This window comes from Sceloporus occidentalis, unplaced genomic scaffold (genome assembly GCF_023333645.1).
Source record: "Sceloporus occidentalis isolate IW3139 unplaced genomic scaffold, rSceOcc1.0.p SCAF_393, whole genome shotgun sequence".
Taxonomy (NCBI): Eukaryota; Metazoa; Chordata; class Lepidosauria; order Squamata; family Phrynosomatidae; genus Sceloporus; species Sceloporus occidentalis.
In genome coordinates, this window is record NW_028317373.1 from 337,744 (window position 1) to 351,518 (window position 13,775).

The window sequence follows — 13,775 nt, forward strand, 5'->3', positions numbered from 1 at the left end:
AAAAAATTAAAATGTTTCCTGACCCACATATAAAATGACAAACGTTGTATATTCTATGTAGTGACTTAGTTCTCATCACTTAAACTAACTGAACCTCAGTATTGATTCTGTTAGTGTTACAGAAGACAGTTCTAACTCTGTCGCAGAGGTCGGTGAATACAGAGACATATGGTATAGTTTGACTAACTAGTTAACAAGCTTTCCTAAATTCATATGGGCACTTAAAACAGCAACTCAAAGCATACTCAAATGAATTTTTTGTACCTCTCTTAAGAAACAAAAGCCCAAAATGAAAAATGCAAAAAAAACCCCAAAATAAAAAAGTGATAGTAATAATAATCAGCTTGTCAGATTAAATTGAACATGCATTTGTAGAACCTCAAAAGGTAACTTTTTTGTTAACATATTCAAAATGTCATCTTCAAGTGAACTTGCAGTTTTTCCTACAAATGAATAAGGTTAAAAAATTCCAAACCTTCTCAAGGATAGGTTATTAAGAAGAAAACTCTTTCTTATTCTGGAGGCAACAGAGATGGGTCTTGACTAATGTATATACACATAGGTAACAACTAAAAGCACAATTTTTCTAAAAGTTATTTTGTTTTAAACTTAAAACATCGATAAAAGATAATTTTTAACTCACAGCTATTTACATTTTTTACAAATATTTTTTTCTTTAAATACAGTTCGTAATGGCATTTGCCTTCCTTGTCAGAACATTTATTCTGCATAGTCAGTCCCTCTTTTTATTTTAAATAGTTTCCATCGTAATGTGTAGCTTCATAAAAAAAGCTTAATATATTTACTTGTTTGACCAAGGGCCATTCATTTTATGGCACATAGAGAGCTTAGAAAACAAAAACAAAGCAGATTGATAATTAACATCTTCCAAAGCAACCTGTTTTTGTCATGTATGATTGAGGAAACATCCATTCACTGTAAAGAGAATGTCCAGAAAGTGTAGCTCTTCATCTAGCAGGGATAAATTCATAAGTAACATCATAAGAGTATTTACACGTTTCATGTTTTGGGCTGTTCTTTATAGATATTGGATACATCCTCTAGCCTGGATAAAATGAGTAAGAAAATAACTCCTTCTTACATCTTGATGAATATTCTGTTTGTTTTTGTTTTCTTCAAGTGGCTGCAAAAGTGGCAAAGCTATACCCGAGTGGTAGAATGCCCATGGGGTAAATTAGTACTATTTTGGCCTCCACTAAAGGTATTAAAGGTATGCAGGGGTTGCATTCCTGTTAGTGTATTCGGAATCATTGTAATAGTATTTGGAGTCATGAGAGGAATGTCATCTGGAGACCTCCTTAGTGTGAGGGTGTAGTCGGGTGGACAGGTTAGCCGTAAAGTATCATGCGCCTGCAAGGCCTCACACTCATGGTCATGCTCCAGCTGTTTCATCTGCAATGACATTATTTCTTCATTTTGTATATGAGCTATGTCGTTTGTTGTATTCCTTTGAGGACTTGGGCGTCTGTGTGTCTCATGACGCCTTTTATCTTTTTTGTAGTATAAAGCAGCAAAGGCCAGAATGTTAAGAAACAAGAGGGATGCTCCAACAGCAATTGTAACACTAAGTTCTGTTGAGTAATCTCGCTTGTCTTCTGTAATAATAGTACTTTCTCCCAAAACAGTTTTTTGAGTTTCTTTAGGATTATTTGCTGGTGTCATAGCAGGACGTTTTGTGGTAGCCCTTGATTTAACAGGTGACCTTCTTGTGACATAAGGAAAGGATGTCATATCAGGAGGAGGCACCTTAGTGGTTGTTGACACATACTGGAAGATTTCATTCAGGTTATGTAAATGTGGTACCAATTCCAGCCAGAAAGCCACCTTTGTTGCTCTGTAGTGATCCCTTACTCTTGGTTTTAAGCCAATATGTAAATAGAGTTGATCCTTTGGATCATATTTGGACCATGCAACTTCTTCAAATCGATTGGGCTTTGTATGGATGAACTTTGTGTCTTGTGGGACTGGTTTATTTGGATCACTAAAAAAAAGAAGAAAAGTAAAAATGAATTGAAGATTACGAGTAATAAGGGTTTTTGTTTTTTTTGTTTTTTAGAAATTCATTTGAATAGCATTAAGAGTTTACACCTCACATTGTATGCTTTAAAATATTATATTCTAATAGTATTAGAATATAATACTATTAGAATATAATATTCTAATAGTATAATAGTATTAAATTAACCAATAATTTGTTTATTTGATAAGCATAGTAAATGGACAGTACTTCACATACTTTCTTCTCTTACAATATCCTGTTTAGTTTGAATAAAGAATAAAAATAATGTAACTATAAATCATAAAATTCCTACAAACCCCTACAAAATGTAATATACAAATATATGAAAAGTCTATATAGAATACATATGAATATTTATATATATATATATATATATATATATATAAATACACATATATACAGTATATATAAATATTGAAATAATTTGCCATAATAATAAAGTGTCATTCCCGATAGATATACACTATATAAAAATTGTTTGCTTAAGGTGCAGAAAAATAATAACATATTTTTACAATTGGTTTGCAAATTTAAAAAAAATTATTTATGGCAATATTTTTAGAAACAGTGTAGAATTATAACAGTTCTGTGTTTAAGGGTTTTCTATGTCCAGCTCTAAGCTTGTCAGTTTACAATCTTGAGTCCGAGAAAAAGAATTTGTCTTTGAAATGGCAACAATAGCCAACGCGGCTTTTACTTTTAGCAGCTACAGCTGATTAATTAATTAATTAAAATGATCTACAGCTTGTGGTTTGTGTTTAGGAACCAGTGCACTTGTTTTGGAGATATTTAATTTAAAGGTTCACCACATGGAAGCTGAGATAAGTGTGTCAGAGTGATGGAACCAACATGATGTAATCAATAACCTGTCCTAATTTGTCTTCTCCTCCTCCATCCTTACAAAAGCTACCTGTAGCACTCAACATAAATGAGCAACTTATTGAATAATAACGTAAATCTAAGATACATTTCCTCATGTAGCTCATTTATTATAATCAAAAGTTAATCTTTTTGGCTGTTCATAGCTCTTTCTTGTGTAGGCAGGCTACATCAGGGGAGAGGAGGGGACAGGAATTTGCAAAATTCATCAACGATCCATTTTAATCTAAATTAAATAGAAATAATAAGTGTATTATGATAAACATTGTTTATTATAACACACTTATTATTTCTATTTAATTTTGATTAAAATGGATTTTTGATGAGTTTTGTTAATTTTTCTTTTCCTTTTGTGCTTGGGGGTTCACGTGCGCATGTGCTCCTATGGAGGAGCATCCACTGTCACTATGTTTTCTTTGTGGCACCTCCAGCCCTCAGCGATAAAGATAATAGGAACACAGAAGAGATTTAATCTGTTAAATTACCTCAGCATGAACTAACAGAAATATTAAGTGCACATAACTTAACGGTTTTATTTAAGAAGAATATATATATATATATATATATATATATATATATATTGCTCCCCCAACTGACATGCACACTCACTTTAATAAATAAAAAAATTTAAAAAAATTATAATAACCATTTTCATTATTTAAGTCATCTACACTGCAGGAAAAGCAATTATCTTTTCATTTTTTTAAAATTGTGATATTGAATACACAAATTAGCTATTTCTTTTTGCCTTTGTGATATTCTTCATTATGTCCGTTTGATTGTTTACTATAATAAAGGTAAAATCCAACGTCCATAGTGTTACATTTCTTAGCATTATAATTCCGATGTCACTGCAATCTTTTTTTATAATGGTGCAGTCTGCACACTGCACTGCAGTAGGGCTGCAGTTTGGAAAGCCTAATGCTGCCATTAAAACCTTCATTGGAAAGATTTACAGTCCCCTAGTGAAACATTGAGTTTGCCTTTAATTTTAATTCAATGCAAAAGACTCAAGGTTATAGAAAAACACGATGCAGGCAGAAATTTAAAAATGTACTGTAACAAAATGATGCCAGATCAAGGTTAGTACACAAAGCAGTACATATGAGCATGCTGCAAATTCACAAAATATCAGAAAATAAATATCTCTTTATCCAATTTACTAAAGTTAAACTCATATTTGTACTTGATAAAAAATTAATATATATATATCATTTTTTTGGCAAGTGCAAATATGAGTTGGCTTTATATATATATATATATATATAAAAAATAATTACAGCTCGCTTACACTTAGGTGTTGAGATATATTGGGGGTTCAAAAGGGGACTAAAGTCCTTTTGAGCTAGCTATATACTACTTATATAGCTGGTACTCTAGGGTTAAATATTTTTATCACATTCATTCTCTCTCAGTTTTTGCTGTTATTTTTTTTTATCCTGCTCGCTTTTCTAAGAACCTCAAGCAAACAATAAGTCGCACAAGCTGTCGGTAAGTCGTTTAATTTTATTTAATGTATTTACTTTATTTAAGTTAATGCATATTAAGTTACTTAAAAAGTGACTGGAGTGTCCCTTTTAATGCTTGTTTATTTATTTGCATGCACATCCAAAGCAGGATTGACCAGAATCCCCTCTATGCATTTGCTTTCTTTGCAGCCTCCAGCTATTTGGTTGCAGGGAATGCATTGATCACATCTCCTGCTCACCAGCGAGCATGAATGGAATACCTATATTGTATATTTAAATCCATTAACACATTACATTGGTCTGTTTCGTGTTCTCAACTGTAAAATGTAGGATCTGGGAAATAGGAAAGATATGTTTTAATTAAGTTGCATGCTCGCAAACATTGGTGCATAAATATAATTAAATATTTCACCAACATGCTTCTAAAGATTTTATATAGTCCTGTGGCAATGTCCAGTTGCTTAACATAGTGCCTGTGCTTTTAACAGAGTGTTTATTTATTAGTCTGGAACTACATGATACAAACTAATATACTAATAATAATAATATGTATTATTAATGTGAATTTAAAGAGACAGCAAACAGTGGCATGTTTATCTTTGGCCCTGCCCTAGGCCTAACCCAGTGCAGTGTCGCCTGTTGCCCCTCCGTGCCGCTATCCCTTCTACTGGGCAATAAAGGAAGTGCGGCTCTCAAAGGAACTATGGAGGAATGGGCCAACTCATCACAGCTCTTCATAGTGTTAATCAGTGATCTCCCTTTTAACTAGCCTATTAAGAAGTGGCATTTCAGGTACCCTGGTCGCCCAACATGGGGGCATGAGCCTAGTTGGGTTAGGCCAGAATATGCCTAATAACAGTAAACTCTCAAGCTTTTCCCCCTAAAAACAGAATTGCATGGATAAACTTCTGTATATAATCTCTACTGTAAGAGAGACTTAGCCAGGTCGCTAATTGCCGGGTATCACTGAGGGCCATACTTGCTCAAATTTAGCCCTTCTAATCATTATTATAATCTGATTGTCTCAATTACAAATGCAACTATAGAATTATTTTTAATATCAGCTAGCCTGTCTAAATTGCTTAAAACACTACAGGCTTGAAGAATTATTTGCAGAGGTATGATAGGTTAAGTACTTCATTTCATAGTAAGGAGCTCGAGAGTGAACTACCATTTTAATGTGATATCTGAATGATATGAAGTGAGCTATTTAATATGCTATAAATGGTACCAATTTGTCAGTTAGTCCTCCCAGCTTACCAATGTTATGTGATCCATGATGCTTTGTCAACTGATTTTTAGTATTCAGACTTCCACCTACCATTTTATAGATTTCCTCTGTTTTATTTAAAGTACTTATATTTTATGACTACAAATTCAATGCATTTCTTAACTCTTCAGAGCCAGTGGTGCATTGCTGGGGGCCACAATACACCTAACCCACAGCGAAGCCCCATTTACCTCCACGCCATCTTGTCTGCAGAGTTATAACATCATATCTTGGCATTCAACTTCTTACGGTTCCATGGCACATACACTGAATGTTATAGACTGACCTCAATAGAGTTAATGATCTGATTACAAAGCAGATCTCTCTCTTTGTATTGAAGGTATTGTATTGAGATGGATTGACACTATGCACTTTGATTGTAGCATTGATATATAATTATATACTATTATTTTAGTCTTAATGATTTTCTGTTCTTTTGATATTGCTTTTCGTTTATTGTGCTTACAATTGAATAATAAGACAGATTACTTATATCTTTAGAATCATTTAAATTTGTCACCTTTTACCATTCAATCACATACGCAATTTGTCTGCCTGATAATTTCTATCTATCTATCGATCTATCTATCGATCTATCTATCTGTCATCTATCTAAGTATATGAATTTCAGCGAATGTTAAAAATATTATGTATGTTGCCCCATTAAAAAAATAATTCTTGAGATATTTTGCTTTCTGCATTTGTGTTACCAATAGTTTGCCTATAGTACCCAATTGTATTAAATATGTTAGTAGTAAGCAGTGCATTTACATAAATTGAACCTTTAAGAATGATTATTACAATCCTGAACACAATTCGGTGAGCCACATTACCATCTAGTGTTTAAACTATGGTACTACTCTGCATTAATCATTTACCCATGCAACTCATTTGATAAATATATATTAGAATATATATTTAGAATTTTAGAATGTTTTATTCTAAAGTGTTCCAGACAGTACATTTTACTTATATTACTCCATTACTGGATTATAGGGTTATGTAATGTGAGTGTGATAAAAAAATAAATAGTTTTTAAGTTAATATAACGTGCTTCATATATAAAAGTCATAGCCCAGTGGAAATTGTGCAGTTGTTGGACTATGCTTAGACCAGTGCTTTAAGCCCTGCTCAGGGTGACCCACAATTGCAACAGTTGTATGCCTTTTATATGAGAGGAGTCTCTTCTCCTAATTGTATGGAATCCTCCTAGAGGAGAGAAACGTAGTTGTCGTAGATGTTAAAGGGTTGTGTATTCAGTAAGAATGAATTGAAGATGTAGATTGATACATTGTCTTAGATCAGGGAGGGTTTCACTACAGATCATGTGTAGCAAGGAAATTGACTATATCCTAGTATTTTTATACTATGATTATTTACACACCCAGAGGCATACAGCAGATAAATATTTAATTAAATGTATCACTAAAAATACATGCTTTCATTTTTACAATACCTATGACTTCTTAAAGTCAGTAGATGTTGACTTGTGTATCTTATTTAACTCCTTCAAACCAAATTGCTATTTTCCCATTAATACTATTAGCCCTTAAGAATCATTCCAGCATCAAGCATTCTATTTTTTATGTATTTATTTATCATCAAAAGGGCTCTATTGAGCTGTTGATGGTATATAATGGTCGTAACTAGCATTAGCCTCTGCAAAGCCTTTGCTTTAATGACAGAGATATTGGCTTTTAGACATAAAAACAAGGGAAAAAATTCACTTTTTTTGCAATGCCGAGCCCGTTAAAAAACAAATATATGATTAAATGCTTCTTGTTTATTTATACAATAAAATGTTACCTTCAGTTACAAAAATCCACTAAATATTGGATACTATAATGCTATAGAATAATATATATAAAATGTAAAATACGGTAAGCAGTAGATTGTTTAATACATGTCTTTCTCCCAACTGTGTTAAATACTGGCAAGAGAAATTGCCTTAAAAAGAAATACATTTAAAGATTATGCAGAACCTTATTAGAACTAAATTTTCTGCACAAAGCAACAGCTCACAAATAAAGATTTAAAAAGGTATTGGCCTATATTCCTTGAACATGTACTGACTAACAGCAGAAAATAATGCAAGGAAGACTTACCCGGTTTTGGCAAAATTTGTCCAATATGTCATAACAACTGCACTAAGCATGACATCATTCTTTGAGAAATTACAGTTAAAGAGTTCTGTGGGTCCAATCATAGGGATGCCAAACACATATGGGACTTCATCACCGTGAGCAGAATCAGCCCAAGTTGGTTTCATTTCACTTTGGCAATGGTGGTAGAATGCATAAAAGTATGTTGGAGAACCATATCGAGCATGTAAGTCAGCTGTTGCAACAGCAGGAGCCACCCACTGGTGATCTGTGAAAAGTGCTACCAAAGTCTTCCTTCTTGTTTCAGGGTTTTCTTTGTCAGCCCAATCAGTGTACATGAATTTAATAGTTTCCCTAAGTGTGTCTTTTCCCTCGGGGTAACCATAGAGATTGTCTACAAAGTTGGACACTGAAAAGTCAAAGTCACTTGGAGAAACGCCATCTTCATTATCTACCATACCATCAACAAATTTTAAACCTTCTCCTTGATTCACTCCAAGCATAATATCATAGTTAAGGAACTCCCCTTGTTCCATGAGAATCTGAGGGTCATCTGGAATGACATCACCATCAATGACTGGTCCAAATGCAATGTGGTACGTGGCTGGGGTGATGGATTGTTGAATGAGTTCTTTGTAGTTCTTCTCTCGAAGGCATTCAACTAAGTCAATAGTATCCAACATGTCACAGCCCACTTTATCTGCCAATATCCTAGTATATTTGGCAGGCTGGTAGTTCACTGCCCAGCTGGATAAGGCTGTTCCACTTTGTATGATTGCTTTCTGGAACAAACCTGCAGGTGCAAAATTTACAAATTCAAATGAAAAACCTTAAAAGTAAAAAAAAAAACAATGCAGCATTTACTAAGTAGACTATACATACATTGTGTCTCTATAATCTAAATCCGAGCCGTAACTAGAATAATATTTAACAGGAGAATCACGTTCCCTTAACTGGTACAATTCTCACTTATTTCCAGGGTAGCATTTAACTGCACTGTAAACTCTCATCTGCTTAATTCTAAAGTCCAGAAATGAATGGATGCTTAAATACATTTATGGTATTTGCATAATGTAGAAATGATCATATTTATATAAAAATCCTCAAAGTCACAGGCAATCATGTCCTCTTGTCCATGTAATTGACACTTCTTTCTCTTTTGAAAGGAACATTGAAAATTGCATTGTGAATTGTGTCCTCCTAGAATGCATTTAAGTAATTATAACAAAAGTTAAAATCAATGCAGATAATAGCGTTTACTGTGTCATTTTGGTTTGTTTAAAAGATAGTTTATTGAGACTATTTTAGTCACCTTTAATTTCAAATGTACTCTTCACGGTATTAATATTAGTTTTGTTTAATCAAATTGACAGTAATAACAGTATGTTTCTCACAGTCAGGTAGAATTACTAAAAGTTAGGTTGTCAGTGGAGTCATAGGATTATCTTTACCAAAGTGATTTGGCATATCATAAGTACAAAATCCAAATCATATGACAATTTGCTAATTTACTGAAAGGCATTGCCTTTGAAAGTGCTCGAGTGTTGCTCCCGAGTGCTGCTTAAAGCTTGCAAGTGGTCATATGACTGCTTACAAATCACCATCCTACAGCTTGCGAGTTGTCATGCGAGTGCTTGCAGGTTGATTCCTAGATAATATACATAGAAATATAACCATATATCTATGCCACCTTTATAATAAGTCAGTTTGTGAAATTTCATCCCTGCTAGATATTTCACAGTTAACTGTAAGTGGTATTATTGGAAAGTGGAAGCATTTAGGAACAGCAGCAACTCAGCTACAAAGTGGAAGACCACATAAAGCCATTGCCCTTGTCCATGTGTAAATTGTCCTCTTTTTATTCTTTTCAACGAGTGCATTCCAAACTTCCACTGGTATTAATATCAGCACATGTGGCGGGAGCTTCATGGACTGGGTTTCCAGGGCCGCTCATGCAAGTCATGCATGTACAATGCCAAGCATCAGATTGAGTTGTGCAAAGCACTCCACCACTGGACTCTGGAGCAGTGGAAACATGTTCTGTGGAGTAACGATTCACATTTTTGGGGGCAAAGTAGGCACTCACAAGATGTTTGGGGGCAAAGGTGGCACTGTGGGACATGTTACTTGGTGAAATTGGGGCCAATTACTTGGTGAAATTGGGGCCTCCAAGATACTAGGTAAAGAGCATAGAGGCAGTTGAAAGAAGGGCATTGGGCACTGGGGCACACGGAATGGAAACTAGGTCATAAGAGAAAACACTGGGAGATGGGGAAATAATATTTTTTTTAGAAATAAATGTTTTAGGAAAGAGCAGCATAAACACAAATATTCATTGTAAGGGTGAGTTGTCATCAAGTCATACTGTTTAAATTTCCATGGATCTATATAAAACACCTAACTAGCCGAAAGCTGCTCCATTCTGCATTCAAAAGCCAGGGCTTACTTATAGTCTTCAGTACCCCTCAAAATTTGACTATTATCATGAACAAACTAGTGAATAAATTGAGGAGATTTAAGTTCATATAAACATTATTCTGCCTTCATGCTTCATTTAAGAATTAATTGGTTATGGGTTTAAAGATGCAAATGTATAAATCAAAGTAAAAGATATAATACGTTTGATCCTTGATTTCTGACATGACCTTTAGGTAATATATGCAGATTTGTTACTTTTCATGGAAGTGGTTCATTTGCATATGGTGCCACGTAGAGGTGTTTTGAATATGATGGAGTATAAAAAAGCAAAATTGTTTGATTCTGTTTGCTAATGGTCAAGTGAATGCATGTGGCAGTGTTAAACTTGCATATTTATTACTGTCACCCTACATTTTTTGAACTGTCAGCTATGTTTAAACAGTGATTTTAACTGTGATATACCAGTGAAGAAAGCACCAATTGGTATGCTCAGCTATCATTGTCAGCGTTTTTTGTTGCTTTTTCACTCCTTCACACTCTGTCATTACTCTAACTTACATTCCTACTCAGGCTCTCTCACTCACTCTATCTCATGCTCTCTCTCAATTTCTCCTTTCCTTTTCTGCCAACCACTTCTGTGTCTTTCTTTGCAGCTGTTTCTTCTTTTGAGAAACAAGGTAAAGGCTGCCCCCATGGCTCTTCCCTTTTGTAGAGGTACTCCGTGAGGCCAGAATAATGCAGATTTGAAAAAGAAAAAAAAAAAAGGGAGAGACATGCAGAAACATTTCTCTTTCTCTGTGGATCTGTATGAATTATTCTGGCCTCTGACACACCGCAGGGACAGCCTCTACCCTGTCCCTCTAATTAGGGGAGAAGGTGTGTGCAGAGGCTCTGCCCTTTTGCAGAACTGCTCTGGGAGGCCCAGTTAACAAAGCTGATACCGGGGAAAAGCGGAAGAAAAAAGAAAACCGAAGAAAGGCGACAGAAAAACAAGAAGATGCAAGAGAAGAAGTGGACCTGCGCAAAATGAGACAGGGACACGGAGAAGGTAGGGAGACATAGGGATAGAGTGTGTAAGAGAGTGATTGAGCGTGTGAGAGAACATCAGAGAGTGTGAGTGAGAATGTGAAAGAGAGTGAGAGTGTGAAAGATTATTTGGTAGTGTGAAAGAACATGAGCGAGTGTGAGTGAGAGCATGGGCTCTCCCACCCCAATACCTCCTTATCTCCTCACTATTGCCTACCTTTATTGGCTATCATTATCATTGTAGGGCAAGTGTTGATATTTACCATCCAAGCACTACAAGAAGGCAGACAGACTGGTCGCTAAGCAGTTACTCATCAGGAATTGTGCACTGGCATCGTATAGTATCAGTTCATATTTCTTGTAGCCTATTCTACTGATACGTGGGATGGATTGGCTGGGATTGTAAGAAAAGTAGTTTCTTAGTATTCTGGGTCAGAACTTTCATATCCTCTGACTTCCAGAAGGTTATATGTTTATTTGTTTGGCAGTCTGAACCTGGCAGGGGCATGCTATGAATTCTACATATAGTAATCATTAATTTTTCAATTTATAACTGTCTTTGCTGATGATTATATTGATTGTTGTTCATTTATATAATTCCATGACTATTATTGTACTTGTTCAGTGTTTTGATTCATACAAACTTGCTATTGTTGTTCATTTCGAATACTTTGATAATTTTAGTGTTTAGTTTATTCGAATGTTGTTATTCTCCTGCTTTCCTGCGAGATTATGCTTTCTATTCAATTAAAGTTGCTTACTTTATGTGGTAGTGAATTGTTATTATTGCCCATGTCTATAACTTATATCTTAAATCAATTTATGTAAATTGTAATTTAGGGTTTGGCACATACCACTTAACCCTTGACCTCATAAAAAAATAGTAGAATAAGAGTGATCCTGAAAATCTGCACATTCCCCTTGAGTTCAGGACACTTGTGTAAAAACCTTTTAGAGTTTCTAAGTATAGACTATTATGGAACTTGCACGTTTTAGCATTTATTTATGTATTTATTATATATTGACAAAAATTGTGTTGTGGGAAACATTATGTTACATTAGTCTGGAGAAGATAAGTAGTAGTTATGGCAGCTCAGTTACCAAAATTTATTTTGCTAACACAAAAAATTAGAAACACGCACTATATTATTTTCCTACTACCTTATTTTATTATCCAGCCTATCATTTTACCAAGACAATACCAAGAACTGATTAAGGTTTGAGTTTTTAAATCATGCCTTCAAATTCTGTATTTCTATGTTTCTAAGTTGCTATGCAAAGTGTTTCACACAAAAACACCATGCATAGCACAATTATGTTTCAGAGGTGCGTTTAAGGTCATGTATAACAGTCCTGTAAAAATATGTTGATTTAAATTACCTTATCACCCACAGGTCTGTCAATAAAGGGAAAGGAAAACTGTAAGTGAATGTAATAAAATGTTCCATCTACAAACATTATCAGTTGTTTGGGAAGTGATTAGATAAGCATTGTGCTAAAATTATATTACATAGGTTTAGGATATTTTAACACCATATGTTATATAAAGTTATTTCTCTTTTAAAGGGTAGTCTAACCATGTTTTAATTTCTAGAGCCAGATTAAAATGATTAAAAATATTGTGCTTTCTTTTTTAAAATGTGTGTTGCATATTCTAGCTTAGCCACGTCTACTAAACACCATTGTTAGAAACAAAAGTATGGCTTGGTCTAAACTAGGCTTGTGCATTCGTCTTTGGGCGAACATGAAAACGAACACGAAGAGTGCGTTTTCGTGTTCGTTCCGAAGACACGTAGAAGAGAAGACAGTGCAGGTAAAACGTAGGCAAAGACGAAGACACACGCGAAGAATCTTCGTGATCGTCTTCGTCTTTGTCTACTAATCTCCCCGGTCCCTTCCCTCATCTAGCCTACCTTATCTTCACGGCATCGCGGGAGTTGACTGAAGCGGAAATCCGCAGGTTCGTCGTCAGGGGTTATAGGGCAGTGCGAGTGAGCCTATTGGTCACCTGCAGGGTCTTCCTCTGGCATCAACCAATTGGTTGATGCCAGAGGAAGATCCTACAGGTGACCAATAGGCTCACTCGCACGGCCTTTTTAACTCCTGATTTCCGCTCCCGTTAACTCCTGCGATGCTGCGTTGGATAACGGGAGCAGAAATCCGTAGGGTAAAGGGCCGTGCAAGCGACCAATAGGCTCACTCGCATGGCCCCTCACCACTAGTTGCTATGCAGAATAAAGAAAAAAAAATCGGACAGAATGCTGCCCTCTGTTGGTTTTACATTGAGTAGCATAATAACTTATTAAGCTACTCAATGTATCTAAATAATAAGTTATTTGCTAAGTTAAATGTCCGTACCAGCGACTTTGATTCCCATGAATGTAAAACCAACAGAGGGCAGCATTCTGTCCGAAGATATATTAGCCATATGTGGCAGTGTGCTCATTTGCATTTATTCAAATAAAATATATTCCCATGATCCTTTCGTCTAACAGTTTAATACAAAAAAAAACCAAAATAAATAGAAAAAAAGAGTTTGCAAGTTCGACAGAATTAATGTCCGTGAGTGC

General features: G+C 35.0%; 1 protein-coding gene across 2 annotated transcripts in view; it reads right to left on the reverse strand.

Annotated features, from left to right (window-relative positions):
• Positions 1-1,161: 1,161 nt before the first annotated feature.
• Positions 1,162-13,775, reverse strand: part of LOC149273226 (neuroligin-4, X-linked-like) — an 87,290-nt gene continuing 74,676 nt past the window's right edge. For both annotated transcript variants that reach the window (XM_089506575.1, XM_089506574.1), the window contains 2 exons: positions 7,765-8,554; positions 1,162-2,002 (listed from right to left, as the gene is read on the reverse strand). In XM_089506575.1, the coding sequence (XP_089362701.1) occupies positions 1,162-2,002; positions 7,765-8,554 (1,631 nt within the window). The remainder of the gene's footprint in view (positions 2,003-7,764; positions 8,555-13,775) is intronic.